The 11,082-nt window shown below is 49.7% G+C and overlaps 2 protein-coding genes across 2 annotated transcripts; both read left to right on the top strand.

The window, feature by feature from the left end:
- The first annotated feature begins 754 nt into the window (after positions 1–754).
- LOC109736563 (uncharacterized) lies at positions 755–2,963 on the top strand. Its single transcript, XM_020295776.4, has one exon. The coding sequence runs from the start codon at positions 1,116–1,118 to the stop codon at positions 2,841–2,843; it is 1,728 nt and encodes a 575-aa protein (XP_020151365.2). The 5' UTR covers positions 755–1,115; the 3' UTR covers positions 2,844–2,963.
- A 5,584-nt stretch (positions 2,964–8,547) lies between these two features.
- Positions 8,548–9,228, top strand: LOC141026774 (uncharacterized). Its single transcript, XM_073503624.1, has one exon. It carries the CDS (start codon positions 8,548–8,550, stop codon positions 9,226–9,228), a length of 681 nt encoding a protein of 226 aa, XP_073359725.1.
- The last annotated feature ends 1,854 nt before the right edge of the window (positions 9,229–11,082 follow it).

Below are 11,082 nucleotides of genomic sequence, written 5' to 3'. Positions count from 1 at the left end.
AGTAATTCCCACCGAAACCAAAGCAGTGTTAGGGTCAACCGGTTCACTGGCTACCCTTTTCCCTAATATGAGGGGGCCTTCCTTCTGTATCTCGCTTTTCTGGCCAGTTAGAAATTCTTTCCCTTCTGAGGCTGCTAAAGCATTGTAACGCCAACTTATGTTTCTATCATATTCTTTTTTTTTTGCGGGGATTTCTATCATATTCTATAATCACTCCCTCTCCCAGAATATGGGTTTGAGGCTTTGAGCGCCCATCACATTCTTCTCTTTTGTGCCATTTTCCATGTCGTCACTTCCCATATTCTCTGCATTTGCATGTCCTCGTGCACCAAAAAGGTTGCCTCTCCTTCCCCTTCCGCTGCCGCGTATTCCATGTACCATCAGCCCCTTCCCCTCGACCAGCTCCTCCCATTCTATTGCCCTCCGGTTTTTTTTTTGACAAGGCAAAACTTTATTTCTCAAATAATAGCGAGATCGTTTACAATAAGATGAGAAATAAAGTCCGGGATATCATTTTCCCAAACCTTTGAAGATCTATTAGCTAGAGATGATTTAGCTATGCAATCAGCTACACAGTTTGCTTCACGAGGGCATTTACTTACTTCATACTTTGCATAGTCCAGCCCCATCTCTTTAATCTCTATTGCCCTCCAGTTGGTTACTCCCCTTTGCTAGAGCATCTCCAACAGACGCCTAAAAAGAGCTCCGCGCACTAAAATTTTGCTTTTTTGGGCGCCGAGCAGCTCCAGCAGACGCTGTAGCGCTAAAAGTTTTTGGGCGCGCGCTGAAAAACGCTATCGCGCGCAGCATATTTTGGGCTCCGGTTTGCGCGCGCTTCACAATTTGCACTGTCTGCTTTTTGGGCGCGCGTCTTTGGGCGTCTGCTAAAGCAATCTTGGTCCCGGCGCATTAAAAGTGCTACAGTGGCATGCTATAACTTTTATTGGGCGCGAGATTTTTATGCGGCCGTTGGAGATGCTCTTAGATGCCCCCATTTCGCACAAAGCGACGAATAAGAATCCCTAACAAAACGCCTTAATACCTTTTTTTTTTAAGTTACAAAAGGCCCTAACAAAATCTAAAGCAGACTGGATGGCGGTGGGCCGGATCGAGCCATGGGGAGTCGTCGTAGCCAAAGTAAAAGTCGGTTTGCTCACCCTTTTTTCCTGGAGATAAAAACCTCCGACTCCGTGTGCGCTTCTCTCGCAGCCGTGATCGATCTCCAGCAAATCCGCGCGATCGACATGGAAGCCCGAACGGATCGCCAACCACCATCCGGCGATCCTCCGCCGGGGCAACCTCGCTGGGTGTTGCTCCAGGGCAACATGATCTGCGAGGATCCCGCCGCCAGAGCAACAACACCCATCGCCAGCGACGATCTCGACGCCGAGACCGTGGCGGATGCTCTGACCTCCGGAGGCCGTAACGTCCGCGTCTCCTTCCACCTCGCGGCGCCACCGGCGGTGTCACGCCTGCGCGTCGACATCCCCGGCCTGCCGGACGGCACCCAGCTCCTCGCGGAGATCATCGCGGCCAACGCGGACTCGGTCCTTATAGAGGTCGAGACCAGCAGACCCGGCAGGTTTGATACTGACAAACGCGACTCGTTGGACTACTTCGTCTATAATGCCGGCGCCGCCGCCGCCGACCCCTCCCGCCCGCCGTCGCTGTCGTTGCTGCCCCCTTACCACAAGGGGTCACCCAGGTGGAAGCGACTTATGCCTGCAGAAACCACTGGCCTCCTGCGCCGCGGCGACGAGGACCTGCTCGTGGCGCGGCTGACCCTCAATGGCACGGAAGGAGAGGCGCCGCTCGAGGCCGAGCTCTGCCTGCTCAGATCCGGCGAGTGGGAGTGGAAGCTCAAGCGTCTTCCGGTCCTCCACGGCGACGGCAAGCGGAAGGAGGTGTCCTTCTGGGAGACCGACGCGGTCATCCCCGTCGGCGACCGGTTCCTGTACTGGGTGGACTACTACCGCGGCATCATCTTCTCGGACGCGTGGGAGGAGACGCCCCAGCTGCGATACGTGTCTCTTCCCGTGGAGCCCTTGGAAAGCCGACCGGACGACCACGACGGCGGCTCGAGCTACCGCGGCGTGTGCGCAACGGACGGCGGTGGAGCAGTGAGTTTCGTGGAAGTCTTTCCCCGCTGCTGCTGCGGCTGCCCGGGCGCGACCTTCTGCTCGCGCTCCCGCTACGCCTTTAACATAACCACGTGGGCGCTGAGGATGGACGATGACTTGGCAACGTGGGACAAGGTCGGCGTGGTTGACTCCGACGAGCTCTGGTCGCTCCCCGGCTACAGCGGCGTCGTGCCACGCATCACGCCGGAGTACCCCATCGTCAGCCTGGACGACCCCGATGTCCTCTGTTTCATGGTGCACAAGCTCCCATACCATATGGAGGACGTTGACGGCGACCATGCGATACGGATGATCGAGGTGGACACGAATCGCATGGAGCTGCGATCCGTCGTCTGTTACGACGAGCACGACGACGGTTTCTGCTCTCCTCCCGAGTTCTTTCCCTGCATGATCTCCCGGTACTTCGACGCCTCCTCTCGCAGCTGCCGTCCTCCAGCAAAGCTCCATGAGCAAGCACCGATGGCGGCAGCGGCAACAATTATTAATGAACTCAACTCATCGGATAACAAGGCGGCCATGGCTTCTCCTGGGGAGATGTTGGCGACACTCCGGGAGATAGGTGACCTGGAGCGTGATGACATGCTGAGAACGTATAGCGTTCTTGTGTGTGATGGGAGCCAGTTCAAGTTCAGGTCACTTTTGGCGCTTCCCAAGGACATGAGGAAAGATTACTGCCTGCTGCTCATGGAAAATCGTCTTTAGTTAATTTGCTTCAATAAAGCTACTACGTACTGATCATGATATGATCGCCATGTGATTACTGCTAGCTGCTCAAGGGATGATTGCGTATTTGTCCAAGAGAATGTTCAGTCTTTATCTTTACCTCATAAAAAAGCAAAGGGAAACGTTTAGTGCTGGTGGACCGGCTGAATCTTGGGCCGGACTCACGCACACCACGTGGTCAAAGCTGATTGAACAGCTCACGCGGACACAGGCGGGATGGGACCACACACCGAGCGAGCCTTATCTTTTCACGCGTACTCTCCTCCACTCGTTCACAACGGACGCCATCTTCTTTCTCCTCACCGCCCGTTCATGGCCAGGCCGTCGGCGTGACATGGCCGCGAGCTGTCCTAGCAAGCAAGCGCCACCCGCTGCTGCCACCACCTACACTGGATTCGACCATCACCGACGCTGGTGCTGAGCCATGGGGGACGCTACCAGCTGCTCACCGCCGGTGCTAGAGCCGGCCAGGGTTAGAGCTACAACCAGCAACTTTTGTTGCTACAACCGACCACACCAGATGCTGAAATCGGACGTCTTTTTGCTACAACCGGTGGGAGCAACGACGGTGGTAGTTATTTTTGCTGGAACGGGCATCTGGATTTGCTGGAACCAGTGATCAAATTTGCTACATCCGTCGGGACGACCAATTTTGCTACTACGGGGGCTGCAACGGGAGCTGCAACCGTGGTTTTGTTTTGCTACTATGGGTGACCAATCTTGCTTTATCGGTGACGGCGGGACGACATGGCTGCCAGCATGGCGTGCCGCAACCAGACAAGGGGAGCTACAACCATGGCCATAAGAGCTGGAACTGCCGTCCAGCGGAGCTGCAAGGCGACCCCCCTGCGGCTGGGATGTTGCAACCGTTGTCCGGCGTGCTGGAACCGCGGTGCAGTGGAGCTGCAAGGGGAGGGGGCGAGCTCTTGATTTTTTGGGATGATGCAACCGTGGACCGGTGGAGCGAGATTGGTGCTGGAACCAGTCCAACGGAGCGCCGGCGACGCTGCTCCCCGGAGTTGCGGTGGTCACCACCGGCAGTGCTGGAACTTTCCATCAAGGATGCTGGAAACGCCCGGCGAAAAAGCTGCAACCACTTGACAGCGACGGGAGCACGGTGGCGCGGGCGGCCGACGAGGATGAGCGCGGCGCCGCGGGCGGCCGGCGAGCACGGGCGGCGCAGGGGCAAACGCGGAGTCACGGCTTGTCAGCGAGGGGGAGGAAAGCAAGAGGCTTGGGGAAGCTATCGAGAGGAAGAAGACGAGCGCATGGAGGGCGAGGGGAGGAATCGTGCGGTGTAGACGCGCGCATCATGCGGCTAGGGGCTGACCGGCCGAACGATTCGGCCGGTGCGCCGGCGCCTATTGGTGCCCTAAAGCAAATTGGGTTTCTTTCGTCCGTCATGGCATTTTTCAGAAAAGTCCCTCTATTTCAGAGAATTCAACCGGCCGTCCGGATTTAAGTCCCACCCGAACCTTTATTTTACATTTTTCAAAAAAAAAACCCTGATGTTTTAGGTAATTCATCCGCGGATCATATTTAAGTCAAACAAATGCTTTTTAAAATCATCCATATCTTATAAACCATAACTCCGATTTGAACATGTTATATATGAAATTTGACTAGAAAAATATGTAGAATATGAATATGAGATTATTTTTACCTGTTAAGTATTTTTAAATATTATTTTGGAATATATTTGAGTCAAACCAAATGATTTTCTAAATTATCTGCATCTTTTAAACCGTAACTTCGATTTTAACATATTATATATAAAATTTTATTAGAAAAATGTGTGAAATCTAAATATGATGTTAATTTTACCTGTTAAATAGTTTTAAAAAATTGTTATGGAAGCAAACTTATAATTTATAGCGCAAGATCCTTTTTTTTCATACCGGCGGCGATCCAGATTGCAAATAGACACCCCACTATAACCATACAGGGAAAAGAAAACATCGATAACTACACATGCATACCTCTGAAAAATGTCGCAGGGGAGAACAACAGATTTCTCATCGCGAGAGTGAGAGAAAGCGAGAGAGAGAGAGAGAGGGAGAGAGGGAGGAGAGAGGGAGAGAGAGACGCCTTAGGATTAACCATATTCAACACATGTTTTTTGTTGTTTTGTGTGAACAACGAGGCCATCGCCGGTGAGGGTGAGAAGGAGGATAAGCCGCAACACAAATATGATGCCTCGCAAAAATAAAGGAGATGGACCTATTGTAGTCTTGAGTGATGGTTGTTGCGTTAAGAGCGTGTGTTATGTTTTCTCTCCTGTTGCAACGCACGGGCTCTTTTGCTAGTAAAGAAACAAAACAGGAAAGCTAAAAAAGAAAATAAATATAAAAACAATGAATAAGGAAAAAATGAAAACCAAAGAGAGATGTGCGCAATTAGCGGAGCCCCTGTCGTGGCGACCCCGAGGCGATCCCGTGTCGAACGGGAAGATCCCGGCCGGACGGTGGGATCTGCCGAGCCAGAGAGACATGTGATCGTGAGCGATGAAAGAGGGAGGCATCAGGCGCGGGTAGATCCGCTGGGGTTACGGGAGGATTGGATCAAGACTAGGGAGACGATTCGGAAATATGCAAAGAAAAAGATATCAGCCATGAATCCGAGTCAACAGATCTCAGGTAATCCGGGGAGGCCTTTGTGCGTGGGTCTTGATAGAATCAAGTGCAGGATAGGGGATATGAGAAAGTATCTGTACGCTGGTAATTTAGGAGGAAACCAAGAATCCAGGGAAAGGGAGATCGGAGGTCAACACGCAAAGGATCCGCCGGACAAGGGAAAGGAAAAGGATCACCAATTAGCAAATCCAGGGATCATCGATGGGAAGGAAAATCAAATTGTGCCCTGTATGGAGATACAATCATCATTAGGGGAGAGAGGATCAGATGGTATAAAGTTTCAGATTGGGGCGGACCTGACCTCCACACACCCTCCGCAGCATAACATCGACAAGAGCGTGCTAACCATGGCTGATCAGAGCAACCGCAGGGACAAGGCGCCAATGAACCCTGGTGGAGAGGTAGCCGCCACGGGCGACTCGGAGCTGGGCTCGAGGCAACTAGTCCATGGTGGCTCCTCAAGGGACAGGGGAGACTTGTTCTGCACCCCTGTCGGCCAAAGAGTACAGGATTCCCACGGAGCAAGGTATGATGTGAATGAACATGTGATAGCTCCCGTGTTCCCTGTTAACATGGAGATGCAGAGGTCAAATGTGGTGGAGCTGAACTTGGCGAGGCAGAGGGCAGACATGCGATCAAGGTGGATCGCCGTCGGCCTATTCTTTTTGGTGCAGATCTTCAACATCAACGGGCTCTTCCATGAGCTCAAGAGTAAGTGGGGGTTGAGGGGGCGCCTCAGCTACACTCCACTCAAGAACAACCGCTTCACCCTCGAGTTTGAGCGCGAGGGGGACCTCAGGTTCATCCTTAACAATGGGTCGTGGACCCATAAAGGAGACGCCTTCCTCATGGTGGCGGTGGACGGGAGCGCCAGGCCAGGTGATGTGGAGGTCGCCCACATGCCAATGTGGGCACGCATCTACGATGCACCTCCGATCATGCTCTTTGAGTCGGTGGCCCGTGCCCTCGGCGCCGAGCTTGGTGAGGTGCTAGAAGTGGATGCTAACAAGGATGGTAGAATCTGGGGCAACTATATGCGTGTTCGCGTTAACCATGATGTGGATGAACCCATTAGGAGTAAGTTAGAGACTTATGGTAGTGCTGAAGGAAAATGTACAAGCTGAATGTAAAATATGAGAGGCTCCCTAGGTTTTGTAGTGCTTGTGGCCATCTAGGGCATGGGCAGCGCGATTGTAAGCTCCTGGAGGATCTCCAAGAGATGAGATTCTCGGCAGCATTACGCGCATCTCCTTTTGAAAGAAGTAGTATGCGGGGAGGTGTCATCGTCCCGGAAACAAGCAGTGATCTCATTTCTGAAACTCAAAGTGCCTTCATCCCGGGGAGACTGATCACTAACAATGCGATCATCGCTTTTGAGTGCTTCCATAAAATCCAACACAGCAAGAACCGGAGAGATACCCATTGTGCTTACAAATTGGACTTGGCCAAAGCCTATGACAGGGTTGATTGGGATTTTCTTGAGGGTGCTCTTATACAACTGAGCTTTGATCAGAAGTGGATTAGATCGGTGATGATATGCGTGAGGTCAGTCACCTTTTTGGTTAAATGCAATGGTGTGCTGCTGGATGCATTTGTGCCCTCGAGAGGCCTGAGGCAGGGGGATCCGTTGAGTCCATACCTCTTCTTACTTGTGGCTGATGGATTGGCCACCTTACTAAACAGAGAAGTAGAAAAAAGTACTATCTCCCCACTAAAAATCGCTCGAGGCAGTCGGGTATATCAAATCTCCTCTTCGCGGATGACAATTTGCTATTCTTCAAAGCCACTGTAGATCAAGCAAGAAAAGTGAAGGAGCTCTTAGACCTTTTTCAGAAATGCTCGGGTCAATTGTTGAGCCTTAAAGTAAGTGTTCCGTACTCTTGAGTGAGGCATGTCCAGAAAATGTAAGGAAAGATATTATGAACACCCTAGGAGTGGAAACTTCAACATTTGAGGGTAAGTATTTGGGGCTGCCAACACCGGAGGGAAGAATGAAAGATGAGAACTTCCAACCGATCTTGGACAAATTTGGAAAGAGATGTAATAACTGGAATGAAAGATTCATGTCCCAAGCGGCAAAAGAAGTCCATGTTAAATCAATTGTACAATCTTTGCCTGTATACGTCATGGGGGTTTTCAAGCTCAACCAAAGCTTCTGCGATAAGTATGAAAAAATAATCAGAGACTTCTGGTGGGGAGACAAGGATGAACATAGAAAAGTTCATTGGATGTCATGGGAGAATATGACAAAACCTAAGAGGGATGGAGGCATAGGTTTCCGAGATATGCATTATTTCAATCAAGTGCTGCTAGCCAGGCAGGGATGGAGGTTGCTGCAATTTCCGAACAGCTTGTGTGCCCGGGTCCTAAAATCTAAATACTACCCCAATGGTGAATTACTGAATACTGTATTCTCCTCAGATGCTTCCCCCGCGTGGCGAGGTATTGAATTTGGACTCGAGCTTCTGAAAAAGGGTCTCATCTGGAGAGTGGGCAGCGGAAGGAAAATCCAAATTGAGAGAGACCAATGGATTCCACGAGACGAAGGCCTAAAAACAGCGCTTTCATAAGTCGCTCCAGACTGAGATGGGTCAACCAACTAATGCTTTCGGACACAAAGGAATGGAACGTTGACCTCATAAGGAGAATTTTTCATGCTTTTGATGCAGACGAAATCTGCAAAATCCGAATCCCCTCTGCTGAAGTAGAGGATTGTGTGGCTTGGCACTATGAAAAGTTTGATGTCTTTACTGTCAGGAGCGCCTACAAACATGCTGTCACACTAAGAAGAAATGGAAGGGAGGCTCCCTCTAGCTCGTCGAGTGAACCCGGGAACAGAAAGCATTTGGGATGTCATATGGAAAGCAAACATTCCAGAGAAAACAAAAAAAATTGGGTGGAGAGTGGCGACCCAAGCTTTGGCAACAAAACACAACACCTTCAGAAGGACCATTGTGAAGGAAGATATATGTGATTTATGTGGAATGGAAAGTGAAGATGAGTTCCATGCGGTTGTCTCATGCACAAGAAGCAGGGCGTTGAGAGCTGCCATGAGGGTTAAATGGGACATCCCCAAGGAAGTTGAGTTCAGACGAACGGGGGAGGATTGGCTTCAGAACCTCCTTCTGCCACAATCAGCTAGCATCAGAAGCAACATCTTGATGATACAGTGGAAAACCTGGAGCCTCAGGAACAACACCATCCATGGGGATGGGAAGGATACTGTCACGGGAGCAGTGCATCAACTCCTCAGACTGGGCGAAGATTTGCTAGCGGCCGAGCAGGCAGCTAACATGCCTGATAGCAAGCAAGCAATCACACTTTTTGATCAGAGCACAACCAAGCCTGTACCCCTGAAAAATAATCGCTGGATAGCACCTGCAGTTGGATATGTAAAAATCAACTGTGATGCGGCCTTTCTTAAAGAATTAGGGGACACTTGGGGAGGAGCAGTAGCTCGAGATCATCGGGGTTTTGTCCACTTGTCTGTCGGATGCCGGCTGAACCAGTGCACCTCGGTAGAAGAGGCAGAGGCAGCTGCTGTACTGATGGGAATGTCTGAACGGTTGAACGTTTATGGGGGACCTATAATCCTGGAGGTGGATTGCGCTGCAGTGGGCCGGAACTTGCTCTCGGAGGATCCCTGCAAGTCGTCTAGCTATGCAATCATAGCTGACATAAAGAAGACCTCAAATGCCTTCCAAAGATTTGAGGTCAGGGTGATCAACTGAGCTCGGAACGAGCTGGCTCACCAGATTGCAGCCACAACAAGGGCATCAGGTGATCACAAAGTGGTGGCAGGAGTGCATGATTCAGTGAGGCAACAGATGGTTGAGGAGTATATTACTACCATCGCATAGTGTATGCATGGTTCTAAAAAAAAATGAAAACCAGAAGAGATACACAGGAAACCAAAAAATATATAAGCCAAACAATTTGTCTAATTCACATCTAGATGTTTTTCAAGGATGTCACATCTAACCTCCCACAAATATATAATGCAGGAATAAGAAACTAAAAAACTAGGACAAAAAAATAGACCACAAACAGAGTGAAAATCAGTTTAGATGTGACATAACTATGTCATGTAACATCTAGATGTATCCTAGATAGACCCTAAGCCAAAACACCAGAAAAAGAAAACCATAAACCAACCCTCACCAAAAACAGGGCTGAAAAAAAACGTCCACCTCACCCTGTTATTGGCCCGGCCTTGCTGGTGGCGTAGTCAACTAAGGCATTTTGTTGGTGTTTTTTACGGAAATAATAACTTTCCTTTTCGTCTCTTATTCTTATATGTCTAAAATGTAAGAAAGAGTTGGAGAAAAGGAGCCAGTGATGCCCATTGTGTGTTGAGGGATCAATCAATGACTGTCACTTAACGGCATTTTGTTTGCAGACATAAAATCAAAACCGCAAAAGAGAATTACACCCGATACACAAATATGGAAAGTGTACTAGTTCCAAACATTTTTTTTCAAGCGATCTCACGGCCGGTTCTACCATTTCACGATAACAGAACAACAAAGTAGAGCATATAGACTGGCCACAACAGTTAAACAGTTCCTGAAGCATGGTGTTCCGAGATACTGGCACCTTTTTTTTTGAAATGGGGGATAGCCCCAGGTCTCTGCATCAGAGTGATGCATGCAGCCACTGACACTTGACCAAACACGACTTATAAATAGTAACATGACCTCTGAAAATGTTTGCACACTTGTTACACTACCACATAATTAGCTCCCCGACATCCTTAACATGTTTTCAACTGGGATGGGAACACTAGATATAGATGCAGTTCAGCTCAGTTGCCACTGTACATCAGATCATCCTTGTTGCAGATATAGGACCAACCAACAATAAACTGCACCCTGCAGAATCCAAGGTTGCAAGTACCTTTACTTGTGAGAGAGACTCTGGGCCTGAATTCAACGCAGTCTGCATGACGAACACCTGTCTTTGAGTAGGCATCCACCGAAACCGTGAGCATTCCCTCGCATTGCACACTCGCAACACCCCTTTGAAGGATGATACGTCCATCTGGATCCACCTGCAACGGTCCTTCTCCAGAGTCCAGCAGCACAAGCTCCTTATCCAAGGGAGCAATGCGGCAAACCACGCGACCTCTGAAATCATCAGGCCATGACCCTTCTATAATATCAGCACAGATGACGGTTGCTGCAACCGTGCTACCAATCAGCGCAGAGGTGACCTCTAATGCGCAAAAATTACCCCTCCAGCGACGGCAGGCAAGTTCATCATAGGGTCCCTCACAATGTCCGTTTTGAAACCAACGATCCATCAGTGTTTCATCTTCAGAATATGTTGTGCCCTTCACTTTTAGTTGAATTTCGAAGTCAATAGGGTCCGACAACACAATTGGGCGACAAAGGGCCAGTCAACTGCAAAAATGGATCCTGCAAGAGCATCAGTTGTTACAATTCAGTGGACCATATCCAAATAGTAGTTGAACACCCTAAAGGCAGTTTCCTTTTACAATTAAATAATGTTTTCAAAAATAAAACCAACTTAACAAGCGACCGCCATCCCCTCTCCACCCATATATATATGCAGGCAGCGAAAAA

This window comes from Aegilops tauschii, chromosome 7 (genome assembly GCF_002575655.3).
Source record: "Aegilops tauschii subsp. strangulata cultivar AL8/78 chromosome 7, Aet v6.0, whole genome shotgun sequence".
NCBI lineage: Eukaryota > Viridiplantae > Streptophyta > Magnoliopsida > Poales > Poaceae > Aegilops > Aegilops tauschii.
Note: the sequence above shows the minus strand (reverse complement) of the source record. Positions and strands in the feature narration are given on the sequence as shown.

Coding starts and splice junctions, on each gene's coding strand:
- LOC109736563 (XM_020295776.4), top strand. CDS start 1,116: ATGGGGAGTCGTCGTAGCCAAAGTAAAAGTCGGTTTGCTCACCCTTTT.
- LOC141026774 (XM_073503624.1), top strand. CDS start 8,548: ATGAGGGTTAAATGGGACATCCCCAAGGAAGTTGAGTTCAGACGAACG.